Source organism: Temnothorax longispinosus, chromosome 7, assembly GCF_030848805.1.
Source record: "Temnothorax longispinosus isolate EJ_2023e chromosome 7, Tlon_JGU_v1, whole genome shotgun sequence".
Classification (NCBI taxonomy): Eukaryota; Metazoa; Arthropoda; class Insecta; order Hymenoptera; family Formicidae; genus Temnothorax; species Temnothorax longispinosus.
Genome location: NC_092364.1, coordinates 2,377,446 through 2,394,188, shown reverse-complemented (window position 1 = coordinate 2,394,188; position 16,743 = coordinate 2,377,446). Strand labels below are relative to the sequence as shown.

The following is a 16,743-nucleotide window of genomic DNA, read 5'->3' as shown; positions in this document are numbered from 1 at the left end:
ACTTCAAGACCGAGTCGTTTATTGTACTTCAAGAATTTTATTCTGTAATTAGTAATTACGGCAAGACAAACGAGTCGCAAGAATACCAACCGTAACCATGCTTGCTTCGAGGGTGTGAAGGTGTGATCGCACTGATTGCAGGTATGTTTTCGCAGATAATTTTCTAACCTAAAAAGTTACGCCTTGCTGCGGCACGCACACGGTACATCACGGAGCTCGTCAGCCGAACGTCGACGTATAAAAGCTGGCGTGCGGTTTATAAAGAAGGGGCCGATATTCGGGAAAGGAAAAAGGATACCACGCCTGAGCGCCTGGCGTACATTTCGAGTTCTCGCGGCTCGGCTTCGGACACGGCACCCTCGCGGGCGGCCGACGCGGGTGATAGGTATGGTTTGAGCGGCGACGTAAGATGATCCTGAGGAACTTGCCGTTCACGCAATGGGTCCTGATCCTGTTCCTCATCTTCATAATAGTCTATCAGCAAGTGCGATTGAACGACGTGGAAGAGAGCTGCAGATCGCTCCGTACGTGGTTCAGATCTAACCTCGAAACACCAGTCCCGATTCTGCTCGCGATACAAATCGCGGGAATAACACGGATTTCCTTTGCAGATGATGCCGTCGTGCGGATCGACGCTAGGAACGACGACAGGCGCGTCGAGGCGCGAGGAGGTAGCGAGGATGATCTGGAGGACATCGTTATGATATACAACAGAGTGCCCAAGACAGCGTCCACCAGTTTCATGGGATTAGTTTACGATTTGTGCAAGCAGAACAAATATCATGTGCTGCACATTAACGTGACGAATAACATGCACACCCTTACTTTTGCTAACCAGGTGTGTTGTACATTAAAGGAGATTCGTGTACTGCGCTTAGTTATAGCCTGTGATCTTTCACATTAGAATCTTGTTTAAGAAGCATAATTGCTTCTCGAAATATCTTCTTACTGTAGTGTAAGATACTTTACATGATAGAACAGTATAAAAATATGCCTAAAGCAAGAAAATAAGTCTGCATCTTAGTTTCTATTTGCTACGTGTTTCCTTCTTTCTTTGTAAAACCTTAGATACATGTATCTTATAATGAATTTTGTCACTAACGTAAAGATATATGCAGGTTCAATTTGCAAATAACATATCAAACTGGAATAGTATAAAGCCAGCGTTTTACCATGGACACATGGCGTTTTTAAATTTTGGAAAGTAGGTACAGCAAGGTTTACACCTTTTCCACAAAACAAAATAAATATTTATTCGTTTTACTTAACACATTTTTATTTTCCAGATTTGGTACTAAACGTATGCCTTTGTACATAAATTTACTAAGAAAACCTTTAGACAGATTTATATCATATTACTACTTCTTAAGATACGGGGATAATTTTAGACCCCATGTTATAAGGAAGAAACATGGAGATACAAAGGTTTGTGCATTTATCCGCAAAAAATATATGTGAAAGTATATATGAATATAAAGAATAAATTTGTCTAATCGTTTAATTTTGTCTAGACATTTGACGAGTGTATAAATATTGGACAACCTGACTGTGATCCTAATAACATGTGGCTACAGATTCCATTTTTTTGTGGCCACGATCCAGCTTGTTGGTAAATTCTTTTCTTTACACGTAATTTTCTTCTAACGTAATTGGAAATAAAACATTTTGAACAAATCTTTTATCTAGATTTTATATTTCCTGACTACACATAAAGATATGTAGTAATTATTATCAATTTATCATTGTGATTTATCTTTTGCAGGGAAATTGGTAACAGCTGGGCGTTGGAGGAAGCCAAACGGAATTTACAAAAGTATTACTTCCTGGTCGGAGTGACGGAGGAGTTAAACGAATTCGTAGAGGTATTGGAGATTGTACTACCACGGTTTTTCAAAGGGGCATACAACGTTTTTTTACATAGTAGGTATTCGTGAGAACAATTATTTATCCTCTTCGAGAGATATATAATACTTGGCAATATATTTCCTTTATTGCATTATCACTGTTAAAACAATATCAGAATATATCGATGCTTTTCTTCGATTTCAGATAATAAGTCACACTTACGACAAACCACGCAAAAACTCAATCCGTTATCTGAAACAATAGACAAGATCCAGCAATCGGTTGTGTGGAAGATGGAAAATGAATTCTATAATTTTGCTTTGGAGCATTTCCATGCTGTGAAAAGGCGACTCATAAATGCTTCCCCTCAAGATGCAAATCAACGTTTTATGTATGAAAAGATACGGCCAAAGTAAAACTACTTTTTTACATAGAACTTTACTCGCTGAGTAATGCAACCGTCGACTGCAAAATGTGTATTTATTGTAATTATAAACAAAAATTGATTTTTGTATAAAATGAATTTATAGAGTTAATATTTTATTTCTATATACTATATAGCGCTTTTTTTTCGAAATCCTTTTTCTTGAAAAAATTACACTTAGGAAACTAACATATTTTTGAGAAAATACAAATTAAATAAAATAATTTAGACCTCTAAGAATATACAGTACTCAGATATTTAGTTTTGTATATTGCGCGTTATTGGTTTACTGATTTCTTGATCTAAGGGCAAACATATAAACTGGATATAAGCCGCGTGGGAATTTAGTCTGTTGTTGTTCCTTGATGCAAATAAGATCGGCCTTTTCGAATAAAGACTGCAAAGTATTCAACGGTCTCGTTACGGAAGAATCTTCCTTGTCAGTTTCTATTTTATTTGAGGTTGTGACATTTTCTTTCACCACTAGTACACCGTTATCTTTCAAGCCCAATCTGCAAATCCAAATTTACAAGGTGAGAAACGGTCCTTCGTGCTTCCTCTACGATAGAACGAAAATCAAACTTACGAGCACTTTCTAAAAAATTCTATCAAATCGTCGTCTTCTAAATGTCCCAATACCCATTGACACCATATAAGATCGTACTTCTTTGCCGTAGGGCAGAAATTTTGCAATCCTTAAAAGAGACGAGCATATTTATATATATCTGTTACACCAAATCTCTCAATCTCTTGTAGACAAAATATATTTACCAATAGGATAATATTGGTTGATTCTCGACGAACAGTTTTCCAAGGAGATCTTTGCTACTTCTAGAAACTTTGGATTTTGTTCAACGAGGTCTATGTGTTTAAAAAATTTCAATAATAAGTTCTTCGTAATTCTACCAATACCAGCACCGCAGTCAAGGGCAAACGCTTTGGAAGGTGGATTTTCTAACTAAAACAGAACAATTTTTTTTATATACATTATTTCTTCAACACTTTTGTCTGAACTGTTAAATGATAAGATGCTTCATGCAAAATTAAGAGCGAGAGAGACATGCTATCGATTTCTCTATTAACATATTTTACAGCCACTTCCAAATTAAAAAAGAACATTGGATATTCAATCTCACAAAAGTCACACATTATGTTATTCACTTAATTAATTTACTTTTTATCGAACATGCAAAAATGTAAAGAGATTTACGAAATGCACTGATAGGTTAGATTATAACAATATGTACCTCGAAGAGAGATTTTAGGAAGAGCGTAGAGCCTTTTATGTCAGTCTGCGAGATAAATCCAAAGCCGCCCAGCATCCCGTTCACCGTGGGCGGGATGCGGTCCCAATATTTCGCGGCGGCGGTGTAAAATTCGCCCTGACACACGTTCGCGACATGCTGCGGCTCTTGCATTTTCGCACACTGCAATTTTCGCTAATTAGTCCGTTTACCCTACGTTTCCTTCACAAGGTTCCCGTCATCCTTCCCACGATTGACCGGGTTGACATAAAAACGTGTTTGGAACACGTGATAAAAATAATGATTTTTGAGCAACGACTCGATGTTTTGACTTTGAAAAGAGAATTCGACATAGATACGAAACGACTGCGATTCTATCGACGCGTCGAAATGTCGATATAATTTAAGTATTTTAGAATTCCGAAGTTCTCAAGGTCCGCAAAATTTTAACTCTTAAAAATTGGCAGTGTCAGGACGAGGACAGTATCAGATGAGAGATGACACAAATAAAAACTCTAAAATGTACTTTATTGTAACTTACAATTAGCTTATTAACTTAAATGTACTTTGATGCAGCTTAGCTTGCTAACTTATAAACGTACTCTGATATAAATACATTATTTATATATGTATATCTTATTTTATGCTCGTAGAGAAACAAATTGATGAAACACGTCCAAAATATGAGGATCCAAGTCTGGAGTGAAGAGTAAAGTTTCCAGCGTCGAAGAATATTTTTGTACTTGCTCTTGATGCTGTAAAGTAGAATAAACGTCCTCCAATTACCCGCGTAAGCATTGAATATTATTACATAATAATAATCAATTTGTAACTCACAGATAAGAAAACTTGTTGCAATCTTCCTACAGTCCATTTATACCAATGCGTGTTATAGTCAATTCCATCTGTGTCGCAGCGCACTAAATGTTCCGATAGGATCATTATAAAACGCTAAAAAAGAAGAAATTAATATATCGCTTACAATGTCATATAAAAGTCTTACATAAAACAATTTTAGAAATTCTTTTCCATGAAGAAAAAAAATGACATTCGTGGATTTACTTTTAATACAAGTGATGTGCTTTTTTTATACCTGAAATATAATGAGGAATAAATTTTTCTGATCTGCTTGCGCAGCTTCCAACTTTTCCTCCATTCGTTCTACCACATCCTCCGATGGTCTCTCCCTATTTCTCTCTTTATTAGTATCCTCCTCGTCCGAAGAGGAACCTGACCTACTTTCCGCTCTTCTCAGTTTCTCCCTCGCATCCGTCAATTCCGTGCTCAATTTCGTCACATGCTTGTTCATTTTACGTATTGTCAAGTGCAGTATTTCCCAAATATATAATCTGGAAAAATGACAATTTCTTATGTTACTATTCTCTCCAATATGTATCGGGAATTGTGTTGATATTTTGAAATAAAATGAATAAATTGAATATTTTATCAAGATGCAAAACAGCAGTAAAACGAACTTTGTAAACTCAGATGCCATCTCTTTGGAAAATATCCAGTTGGCGATAGCGCTGCATTCAATAATACCAGTTTTTAAAAACTTGTCTGTTAGCACTACCATCATTTGGTAATGATTCTTCCACAACGCGTACATGTTTCTCAATATACATATCTGCGCTTCTTCCGTTTCAGCGAGCACCTGTGTTCGAGAAATATTCATAATGTGAGGAGCACACATGTATATGCATCCAAATTGTACAGAAAATTGTAACGTTCATTTACCTTGAAAACATAATGAAACTTTACTATAGCCGCAAAACTATGACTGAAACTTTTCGAACCAAGGTTCAGTAAAGTTTGTACAAAGACGTCGATTTTCAACGGATTGTAATTATTCGTCTCTTCGTTTTCTCTGGGACCAGGCAATGTATTTAATACATTTAATGCTTCTTCCGGTGTGCATTTACGTCTTATAGAAACCACCAATTCATGTGCTGCTGATGTACCAGGGAGTGAACCTGAAATAGTTTGATAATGTATTGATACTGTTACATATATATATATATATATATATATATATATATTAATAATGTTATGAATATTTTTTGTTCAATAGCTTTGCTATGTCTTATATTAATGATTCAAATAAAAAAAGTTTTCATTCATACTTAATCGTGGTTAAAAATGATAGATATTACACCCTCTTATATCAAAATATCAAAACAAAGTTATAGCACATATATCTCGTTAAGTCGCAAAGCAGTAATATTGAAGTTCTATTACACTATATACTTACTGGCACCTTCAGATGAATATTTGTAGACGGGCTCGGGAACTGCTGGAATCAAGTCTACGTACGAGTCTGGCATCATATCCCGAATCCTCTGATAATATGACAATCTAAAAATGTGAAAGTTTTGCACGTTATTTCATTTTCTTATTTTAATATAATTGAAGATAGATTAATCTATCTAAATATATGTACACGCACACACATAGTAAAAAACAGACTTATACTGACCTCAAAGCTTTAAGCAAGACCTCTCGTATAAATTTTGGTCTTGGATGTTCTACATCACGTTGCAAGCAAGAATCCCAATCTTCCCACGACCAACGGAATTGGAAATTGCTTAAATGGTACGCAAACCACCAGACAAAACGATCGAAGGCAGTAGCCGCCATACTGTCTATACGACGAAACAGAATCTCTGTGGCTTGCGCTAGTACCTACATAGTAATACAATTTAAATGTTATTTCTATCGTACTCTACTATAATTATATAAATAACAATACGGTATTGAATTTTCGAACGTGTAATTTATAATGTTAATACCTGTGGCATGGTTGAAGGCTGCAATTTGCAGAGCTCTATCAAAATTGACCCATAACTGATCTCTAAATGTTTTGGAGTGGGCAGTCTAAACAATTCACCGAATATCACTTCGACAATACAATAGTCTAAAGGGATTTTGGCTTTGAACGGGAAGTTCAGCAGTTGTGCAGCACTGCGAAATAAAAATAATTAATATTATTACATGTAATTTGGAATAGCGATAGCAATGAGTTATAATTTTTTTCAATATATATTACCAATCCTTTCTCTCAAAATAATAATTATTGATAATCTGCCGTAAGTGCTCTTCTATCAGGAATCGCTCAATGGCGTGACTTCCTGGCAATAATGGCCCTTCAGCAGGACAATCCGTATAATCGAACATACGAAAGACGACGGTGGGCAACGGATAGGAATAAGATTCATGGTGTGGAGGCGGTATCAAAGGTGGTAAATTATGTTGCAACGCTTCACACAGAATCGAATCAAATGCCAGATAGGGGCGTGGAATATGCTTCTCGGCCCAATTATCCTGCCTCAGTTTGCGAACTTGCGCCCACAAGCAATCTAAATACTCTTCCTGCGGATGAGGCGTGTCACTCGACCATACTCTCAACGCTGGCTGATGTTTCTTGCTTCGTTTATTCAAAAATATCTCTATCGTAACCATTAGATGGTCTAATTCTTGTTCCTTTTTCTCATATAACTCTCTGCCAACCCACGGCAGCGTCGATAGAACGGCATAAACATACCTGTAAATTATTACACATATAATTATTAAATTTTAATTTACGTAATTCATACAACAAACTCCATATAGATAAAGGTTTCTCACATACCAATCACGTCTCACTTGCGGTACTCCATCCTCGTTCGCAGCATCCAACATATTGTCAAACAACTGCATCAACGATCCGCATGATAAAACATGGCAATTTACCAAATCAGCTAGAAATCTAAGCGAATACCTAGCCACATCCCATTTGCACGCTTTTAAAGAATCCTTGAAATTTTTCACCATATAATCAACAAATTCTCCACCAAAATTGAAATTTTTCGCATTTAATAGCCCGACGAGAGTGGTGTAAATTGTGCATTTTTCTGGCATCTTAATAGCGCAGTCCGTTAAAATTCGAAGAATCTTGCTACGAAATAAACCCAGGTCGGCTTCCAATACGGAAGCCAAACCTTCCAAGTTGCTTTCCAGAGATGACGTTGACTTCTCTCCAACGCGGAGGATGAGAGATTCGAGACGATCTTCAATCTCTTGATTCTCCGAAACCCTCCTGCGCTTCTTATATACTCGATCTAAGAAAAGAATAAACATATGTAATGAATAAACACATGTAATTTTATAAATGTAATAAGTATAAAGGTTTATTTGTACAAGCACTGTATTGATAAAGATTTTTATGATAAGAAAATATATAATACATAATAAAAATATGATCTATCAACACTATGTACATATGTTAACAATTTATAATTTAATTAAATGTATGTCAAACGTTAGCCAGATGCAAATTTATAATATTTAAACATTATTTAAATATTATTTCAACAGAGATATTAAAGTATTATTTTTTAAACACTTTTTTTCAATTTTGTATTTTCCATTTAGATTATACATATAAGAAAGATATATTTAAAAAATATGTATCTTACATGATAGATTAAAAATCTAATACCAAAAACTTTTTTTACTTTCTGTACTTCGGAAAAGGTGTGTGTGTGTGTGTGTGTGTAAACGCGCGCGCTTACACATGTGTCAGAAATAAAAAGTACAGACATCGTCAAGTAATTGAACTCGAATTGAATTTTAAAAAAGACGATATGAAAATAAGAGACGTTCATATTAACGCAGCTCTCTACTCGAACGTCACAAATAATCGGTGAATCGCGGCGTCAGGAGGACGACGATAACTTTGAACCACGCTCACCATAGCCATCATCTTCCTCGTGTACTCTTCTACGGCTCATTTTTCGCGATACAGCCGACGGCTCTCGAAAGTCGTACTCGCGATCGTTACTCCCGCACTTGTCGCGCTTTCTTCAATTCGGAGTAATTCGCGAAATTTCACACGCATCAAATTCTAACCCCCCGTTACGCCGAACCGACAATCGAGCATCGAGACGATAGAGACGAGGATGGCATGACGCCATTGACGATTGACGATCGCGTTCAACCAAAAAAGCCATTTTCCAGGAGCAAAAATTCCAGGGGAAAAAGTAATCGCTGATCAAAGTCCCCAGGAAGCGGACTCTCCTATTGGACGTCGGACGTTGTCTGTTTACGAGCAAGCTGTGAACTCGTCTTAAGTCTGGTCATAGGCAACTTTAATCTGTTTAATTTTTTCATCTTTTTCTAGTTTTAAGAATTAGAAAAGGATAAAAAGTAAAGGCCATTGCACGTAACAAAGTTTTAAGTCATGATCGTAATGCCGTAAGAAAATAGACCAATCACAATCGATTATTCTTCGAGCTCAAGGAGAATAATCGAGTGTGATTGGTCTATTTTCTTACGGCCTTACGATTATGACTTAAAACTTGGTTACGTGCAATGGCCTTAAGTTAAATAGAGATTAAAGTTATAATCTTTTATATTGGTAGAGAAATGAACATAAATATAAGATCGGACTGTGAACTCCGACCAAGGTTCGCTCGGGCGAAAATTCGCGCCGCCGCGCCGCCTGAAGCACGCGCCGGAAGAGGATTGACCAATCGCGCGACGCGCTCCGATCTATCTGATCGCAGCAACATGGCGTCTCTCGCATTGGACACGGACGCATCGGACGAGTTCGGATCGCGGTAATCCGATTTTCTCGCTCGACACCTTTCCGCGAGGAACCGAGCGACGCGTTTCGCGATCCTGTCCGTGTGCGCGCGACTCAGAGGCAATTCCATCTCCGCGATTCCGCTGCGCGTACGCTCGGCAAATATCGGAGTCGCGTCTGGACTGTCCGGAGTCGGATAGTTGCGTGTCTACGCCAGTCTATACGTGCGTGTGTCGCGTCGCGTCGCGTCGCGTTTGTGTTGTGTTGTATTGTACTCCGCGTGCGTGGGTGCGTGGGTGCCTGTGTCATCGCGCGCTCCGCGGAGGCGCAGCCACCGTCAACCATCCCGCGACCCCGTCGCCGCCGTCGTCGTCCTCGTCGTCGTATCGTCGCGCGCGACAAGCGTGCAAAACAAACGTGTTCCGCATAACGAGAGCGACGATCGAACTCCGGGGGAGGGTGGGAAAGGTGAAATAACGCCGCGGAAGAAGCGATAGAGACGGACGTCGGTTTGGCGTTCGGCGTGATCGATATGACACCCGCGTAACACGCGCCCGCGATCATGGGGTATCGCCGTTCCACCCGTGGACCGTCGCCGTCGCTCCTGGTGTAAACACGATGGATCGCGACGATCCGAGGAAGACGGAAGAGTGAGAGCCCGTGGGGCGGCGCGCGCTCCATTCAACGTCATTGCATATCGTCATTATTCGGAGGACGACTCCTCGGGAAAGTAAAGGGGGGGCGGCAAGGTGGAAGAGTGTGCCGCCGCGTCTCCCAAAGAGATCGGACGTTCGCTCGATCGGAGAAGGACATTCTTTAAACGTGCTCGTCGCAGCGAGGTCGTGCTCGAATGCGGAGCGTGCCACGATGGTGATACGGTAAAACGATCTGCCATTTAATACCCCCGCCCCCGTAGTCTTCCCGAAACTGAAAGAATGAGACAGAGAGCGTGTGTGTGTGTGTGTGTGTGTGTGTGTGTGTGTGAGAGAGAGAGAGAGAGAGAGAGAGAGAGAGAAAGAGCGAGAGAGAGAGAGAGAAAGAGTGAGGGAGAGGGAGATACACCCTCCTCCCCGCGCGCGGTCGATAGCACTGCACGAGACAAATCGTGTCGCCGATCGACGTGCCGCAGTGCACCGTTGCGATTTTCCTGTCTGCAACCGATACGATACTGCGTCGTTCGGCGTACGTGCAAATATGCGTGTGTACACACACGCACGCCGACGTGCGCCTGTGTGCATCGGATATTTACCAAACACACAGGACGCGCAGAGATCGCGGGAACGTTATCTCTCGCAGACGCGGAGACTGGTGCAGTGATATCGGCTCGGTGCATGTGATCGCTTTTCCTCCTCCTCCTCCTCCTCTCCGCCCCGTTCATTGTGTCTTTTGTCCGCGCGATCATCGCGGAGGGGCTCCCCCGCGAGCACAGGTGCCCGCGAACGGTTCCGCTAGCTCGCCTAATATTTTGAAAGTCCTCGGTCACGCTCGTCGCACACTCTCCTCTCTTCCTCGTCGCGACCTTGCTTTTCTCCTCTTCCGCGAGAGCGGTCCGTACTTTGCTCCGTTTTCGGAGATGTAGGAGAGCTGAAAGGCGCAACATTTGTCAGTAAGACAAACGAGAACCGCCGTAGTTCCGGCGGGTTCAATTTCCGATCCGAATGCTCGAGACGGAATCTCGCGAGCCTCGAGAATAAAAAAAAATTTTAGTACCTGTTCATTATACGGACGCCATTTCTTATTTTATTTATTTTTTTTTAAGTACATCGATTATTTGCACTATTCATTGGAGTAATGGTAATTAAATTTACTGTTTGTAAAGAATCGTTATTATATTTAGCCCGTCTCTCTCAACTTGGATTTCCATTATTATAAATTTAGGGAAAACAAGGTTTAAAGTTTTATTTTTTTCTACGAAAATTTCTAATACGATTTTTTCTAAATATTGTATCTTAGGAATTAGTAAGGGCATAAAACTCTTTATATCATTATACAACTTAAGCTCCTGTGTTGGAAAAAGTAAATTAATTCCATTTCGACAAAAACTGGAGGTACTATTCTTTAAGGTACAAAAGATATATATTTATTTTAAAAGTGGCGCCCGCGTATACCGAACAACACCAAATCGTTTTTATCTAATAGCGTTTTTCACTGGCAGAACTGGTGCGCACTCAGTGCACATTAAAGCCGTTGTACACTGATTTAATCTCTAATATTTAAAGTAAAATGCAAATATTTCGACTGATAAAATACCCAGTACATATTTTACCAAATAGTGCAATAAAGAAAATTGAGGATTTCATTATTTAACCCGTTTAGATTAAACATACACTTTACGTTGGTTTGTGTGCGACGGCTTTAATGTGCACTGAATGCGCACCAGCTCTGCCAGTGAAAAACGCTATAAGTATCGCACGAAGGTTCGAACTCGATAAAATTACCGATCTTGTTCGGTGATGAAAGGAATCGCGAGGGAATCTTGTCGAAAACTCGGGGACACCGCAACTGTCGGCGAGAATCGCTTTATTCGTGATTGCGCGAGTATAATGGACGAAATGTAAATCTTTTTAGGTCATCAATGTAACTTGGTACGGCACTGTCCAAGTGGTTGCGAAAGAACGTGTGTTTATCCCGCGCGCGATAAGCGTATTTTGATCGTAGAGAATATCTGCTGACACTCATTCTTCGCGATGACTCGCACGCGGCCGCTAATTGTCCGCTATTGTCGAAACCGAAAGTTGTTGATTACCTCGCGGAGAGACATGACTCTACTCTCTGAACAGCACCATTGAACCTCCGTCGCGAATAATACCAGAATAACGCATTTAAAAAATGAACAACTTCCATAAAATCGCTATTTTGTAAACTAATCGAATAGGATTGATGATTATCTTGTTGAAAAATTGTAATCGTTATTGCAAAGCAGTTGGTGTTCTGTGTTATCTTATGTGTGCAATCGATCTGCCTCAGATCTGTCGAAGAGGAAATTTCTAAACGGGCTTTTCTGGTGCATTTTTAGCCGCATGCTCTGGTTGTATGTGTTATGTGCTTGACATTCTTCATTTCACAAATTATTACAGAACTTTATTTCAAGATAAAGCTATGTATTGCTATGTAGAATTTTCGTAACACGCGTAAACGTGTATTAACTATTGTAAGTTATCGTAAACAGCAGTCGTAATAGCCCATTTGTCTGTAGGTGTCTATAGAGAAAATTTGAGGATGATTCGGTAGGAATACCCGGTACGATTAGAAATAATGAAATAAACGAGAGAAATGTCAATCGAGAATTTTTGACGCGCCAAAGTCAACTTAATTTCTAGACCGTATTTAACATAATTTCTAGACCTGTTCGTCGAAGCGTATCCGACGTTAAAATTGTAGGAATGACAGCGTGTCACGCAAGAGCTAAGAGAACCGAAGCAAAGATTCACTTTGTTAACAATAGCAGAGTTACGAGGCAAAGACGGGCGCGACTAGGCGCGCACTTTCCACGGATATGAAAAATTTTATTACGCAAAAAGTTACGCCGGGGCGCAGCTCGCTCGGCGAATAGATAGAAAAAAGAGAGTTGACGATTAATTATGATCTTTATATTGAATTGTTTCTCATTGCAGATCATAATTACCAATTCGCAGCTTGCCGCGTGCAAATGCAATTGCTCAGATATGTCTGCAACCGCGTGAAGATCCTTAAGACTGCCCGTCCTCTTACCAAGTTACCCTTTCAAGTACCATGTGTGGAAGTAGTAGTCTATAAGTCCCACTGAAAGGAGGATGCCAGTAACTAAACGCATTCCATACCCTTCGCGGTAAGTAAGCCTACGGTTTACATATTACGTAATGTAAGCCACGACAAAACTAATTCTTTTCTCTATCACGGCTTTGTGTTCAGATGCGATTTGGATTTTCTTGTAGAAAACGCACCGTTTGTAAAGAAAACACACGAAGCGTGCCGTCACGTTTGTGACGAAAACGAAAATAAGCTTCTTTTGTAAAGAATTACTTTGTAGAGAATAAAGTAAACGGGACAGATTGGCTGTACAGATATGTGCGACAAGGTGATGTATCAAGCGCTTCCTTCACTCGCAAAATCGGCAGGCTCGAAATGCCGTGCCGCTATCTCTGAATGATGGCAAAATTACAAAAGAAAGCGTGCCAAATACATTCATCTGACGATTTAGGTCTTAATGCGAATATATTAACAATATCAAGTCACCTCGCTCTCGGCATAAAATACTGAAAAATACTGAAACTTCGCTGTACAGTCTCACCCATATCTGATATCTTTTTGCTTTTTGGGACTAGAAAGTATTTCCGGTTACAGACATCCTTCTGTTCAACGTTTCCATAAGTTATTAACATATTAATCCTGTTTTAATCTCCAAATGAAATCTCCTTTTCCTTGGTGGTAGCTACAATTATGCAAGATTAGGGAAGCGCTCAGGGAATGAGTATAATTTGTACAGTTTTAACGCAACGTGTACTACATGATTATTCATCCTCCACATTTTACTCTTAAGATCTCCTAACTAGGGCTATTATGACTGCATTGTTTCTGAGGATTTATCTTTCCTTCCTGTAAAAATTTTAATAAAATGAGAGCTCTCACTGCTTCATGGGCTTAATAAGATTTATAGTGCTACTTTGCAATTGGTTCTTGGTTAAATTAGTTGTTTTACAAAGAATTAACAAATATATCTCAATAATTTGTCACATTATTCTGTATAGGTTGATATGCCACTACCATCATTTCTTTCAGCCATAAGTATTACAAATCAAAATAGAAACAAATTCATAATTACTTTAATAAAAAAGAGTCTAATTATGAAGTTATTAAATATCTCAGCAAATTAAGCCTCGAAACTACAAATAAACGATAAACCCATTCCCCAACAATTAATTTCAATTTCTAACAGAGGTTTAATTTGATGCTTGATTACTATAGTATTTAATATCGAAAAATATTTGCAGTTAATATATTCTTTTATTTGTAAAAAAAACCGACTTCGAATTCATCGGAGAATCTATTTAGCGTCAATAAGAATCTTTGAAAAAAAGTGGTAGTGGAAGATCACCCTATGTGTTTATGTACGAACGGTTTATTATACCGTATGTTTCACAATTAGATCCGACGGCGGTAGTAGCGAGAGCCCATTGCTCGTGGAAGAAGGTGAGACAGTCGGTGCACCTCACAGTCCACGCAATATACACAGTCACAGCCATTCACATGGCAATCCACACCGATCTCACAGTTATCATCATGAAAAGCCCAAACAATTAGTGAAATACGGCGAACTAGTTATACTTGGGTAAGGATTTCCAGCAAATTAAGCGGATGAAAGAAAGCAGAAGGTTAATCGACTAACGAATCTTTCTGACGACTTTCACAGGTACAATGGCTACCTTCCACCTGGTGATAGGGGAAGAAGGAGAAGTAAATTCGTATTATACAAAAGACCCGTGCCAAATGGTGTTAAACGTAGCAAGCACTACATCGTTAAAACGCCCCACAGTTCGCAAGCCATTCTCAACACGAAGCAGCACTCGATTTCGTACACACTCTCCCGGACACAGGCTGTTATTGTCGAATACACGGAAGATGAAAAAACGGACATGTTTCAGGTAAACCCGAAATACTCTATCTTATGGGTTTCACAGAGTTAGGATTCATGCTCATAATGAGAGGAATTAGCAACAAGAAATTAAACATAGAGAGAATTCATAGTCGCATCTTATTTCAAGACCGTCTTGAAATAATATGCGACTATGAATTCTCTCTATGTTTTATTCCTTGTTCCTTATTCCTTCATTGTGCATGAGCCTTTATTGTTAGTTTCTTTATTAACTTTTCATATCAGTGTGTTCATTATTTCATTATATGAAGGGGTAAAAGCTTAAAATATCTGTACAATATATAAATTAGACTATAAATTATGACTCGTGTGCATAGATGCAACTAAATTGCATCTGTGCACACGAGTCAATATTTAAAAAAATTTGGCTTACACCACTATGGGCTCTTACCCCACCATATGTAGTTTTACATATGTGATGTATAATTCTAAATCTCATGTGTCCGATAGATCGGTCGTTCGTCCGAGTCGCCAATCGATTTCGTAGTGATGGACACGTGTGCGGGCGGTGGCGACGGCGGGCCTGCTAACGAAGGACGCGTCGCCCAAAGCACCATCAGCAGGTTCGCTTGTCGAATCCTGGCGGACCGATCGGACCCTAGAGTCGCCAGGATCTATGCCGCGGGCTTCGACAGTTCGAGGAACATATTTTTAGGGGTGAGATCCGGAATCTACGATTGATCGTACGGACTTAGTACATCTAATTTAGCAAAAGAACAGGAACTTTATCAACAATCTTACGCAGGAAAAAGCAACCAAATGGCAGGAAAATCGCGAGATCGATGGACTTACGACAAACGGAGTCCTGATAATGCATCCGCGGGGCCAGTTCTGTGGTGGTGAGGCCCAATGCGGTTTCTGGCGGGAAGTTAGCGTAGGTGGCGGAGTTTTCTCGCTCAGAGAAAGTAGGAGCGCTCAGCAGAAGGGTAATGTCGTGGAAGATGAGAGCAATGTTCTGCAAGATGGTACTCTCATCGACCTCTGTGGCGCTACTTTGCTCTGGCGATCAGCCGAAGGCCTCGCGAAGTCTCCGGTAATTTACAACGTTTTTGGAAAGATTTTATAAAGTCATATTGCAAAATTTACATTCGCTGATTGAACGTTTTTCTCACAGACGAAACAGGATCTAGAGGAATTAGTTGACGCTATAAACGCCGGCAGGCCGCAGTGCCCTGTGGGCTTGAACACCTTGGTCATACCACGCAAAGCAGCTTCGGATTCGACGCAGCAGCAGCCATACGTTTACCTTAAATGCGGTCATGTACAAGGGCATCACGATTGGGGCCAGGAAAAGGATAAGGTTACGAGAAGGTGTCCCATGTGCCTTGTCGCAGGGGCGGTAGTCAAATTGTCTATGGGAATAGAGCCTGCCTTTTACGTAGACTGCGGACCGCCCACTTACGCATTTAGTCCCTGTGGACATATGGCTACAGAGAAAACTGTCAAGTTAGTAACGCGCGTCAATCGCTAATCCTTTACACTTTTGAATAAGTTATAGGTACATTTCAAGCATGTTATTCGTTTTTCCACGATTTTCTCATTTGCTGTTTGTTCTTTTCTGTTTTGCAGATACTGGGAAAAAGTAGCCATTCCACACGGCACAAACGGCTATATCGCGATCTGTCCCTTCTGCGCGGTACCGCTCGAGGGAACGCCAGGATATGTAAAACTAATTTTTCAGGATAATGTAGATTGAAAATATAAAATATCTTACATGTAGAAATTAATAACTTCTTAAGAAATATAAGGATTATTAAACTCAACCGAGAAAGAGCGATTGTACTGAATACCCACAGACATTTCCATTTTTCTTTTTTATATATCATAGAATGATGTAATATACTGTACGCAACTATTCGCGATTATGTAATTTACTAGTAAATTGGTAAATGTATATAACAGTCAATTTTAATTAATAATGAATAAATCTTGCAATGTTAAAAAGCTTATTGTTGTCATATATGATTTGCAAGAAGTCCGACGGTCTTGTAATTTTGAGAATGTTTGTCATAGAATGGTCGAAGATACCACTAAG

The 16,743-nt window shown here is 39.6% G+C and overlaps 4 protein-coding genes across 8 annotated transcripts; 2 read left to right on the top strand and 2 right to left on the bottom strand.

The window, feature by feature from the left end:
- The first annotated feature begins 182 nt into the window (after positions 1 to 182).
- LOC139816169 (heparin sulfate O-sulfotransferase) lies at positions 183 to 2,401 on the top strand. The gene is made up of 7 exons (XM_071783550.1): positions 183 to 524; positions 612 to 838; positions 1,119 to 1,204; positions 1,287 to 1,425; positions 1,512 to 1,609; positions 1,763 to 1,920; positions 2,050 to 2,401. Exons 1-7 carry the CDS (start codon positions 410 to 412, stop codon positions 2,259 to 2,261), a joined length of 1,035 nt encoding a protein of 344 aa, XP_071639651.1. The 5' UTR covers positions 183 to 409; the 3' UTR covers positions 2,262 to 2,401.
- Ntmt (N-terminal methyltransferase) lies at positions 2,386 to 3,866 on the bottom strand. The gene is made up of 4 exons (XM_071783555.1): positions 3,517 to 3,866; positions 3,041 to 3,227; positions 2,856 to 2,964; positions 2,386 to 2,781 (listed from the first exon to the last, which is right to left on the bottom strand). The coding sequence occupies exons 1-4, from the start codon at positions 3,685 to 3,687 to the stop codon at positions 2,556 to 2,558; spliced, it is 693 nt and encodes a 230-aa protein (XP_071639656.1). The 5' UTR covers positions 3,688 to 3,866; the 3' UTR covers positions 2,386 to 2,555.
- Positions 3,867 to 4,024: 158 nt separating this feature from the next.
- Positions 4,025 to 8,485, bottom strand: Cbp80 (nuclear cap-binding protein subunit 1). Its single transcript, XM_071783544.1, has 11 exons — positions 8,243 to 8,485; positions 7,142 to 7,610; positions 6,560 to 7,054; positions 6,303 to 6,474; positions 5,990 to 6,195; positions 5,765 to 5,868; positions 5,251 to 5,486; positions 4,989 to 5,167; positions 4,607 to 4,862; positions 4,351 to 4,464; positions 4,025 to 4,268 (listed from the first exon to the last, which is right to left on the bottom strand). Exons 1-11 carry the CDS (start codon positions 8,280 to 8,282, stop codon positions 4,155 to 4,157), a joined length of 2,385 nt encoding a protein of 794 aa, XP_071639645.1. The 5' UTR covers positions 8,283 to 8,485; the 3' UTR covers positions 4,025 to 4,154.
- A 560-nt stretch (positions 8,486 to 9,045) lies between these two features.
- On the top strand, positions 9,046 to 16,471 carry Pli (E3 ubiquitin-protein ligase pellino). Of its 5 annotated transcripts, XM_071782932.1 has the most exons (8): positions 9,053 to 9,954; positions 12,691 to 12,884; positions 14,202 to 14,384; positions 14,466 to 14,697; positions 15,159 to 15,365; positions 15,454 to 15,741; positions 15,823 to 16,154; positions 16,278 to 16,471. In XM_071782932.1, exons 2-8 carry the CDS (start codon positions 12,850 to 12,852, stop codon positions 16,402 to 16,404), a joined length of 1,404 nt encoding a protein of 467 aa, XP_071639033.1. In that variant the 5' UTR covers positions 9,053 to 9,954; positions 12,691 to 12,849; the 3' UTR covers positions 16,405 to 16,471. The 5 variants fall into 5 exon arrangements, with proteins under 5 accessions (XP_071639032.1, XP_071639033.1, XP_071639034.1 ...); XM_071782931.1 differs by lacking the exon at positions 12,691 to 12,884 and having other exon boundaries at positions 9,046 to 9,110; XM_071782933.1 differs by lacking the exon at positions 12,691 to 12,884.
- Positions 16,472 to 16,743: the final 272 nt, after the last annotated feature.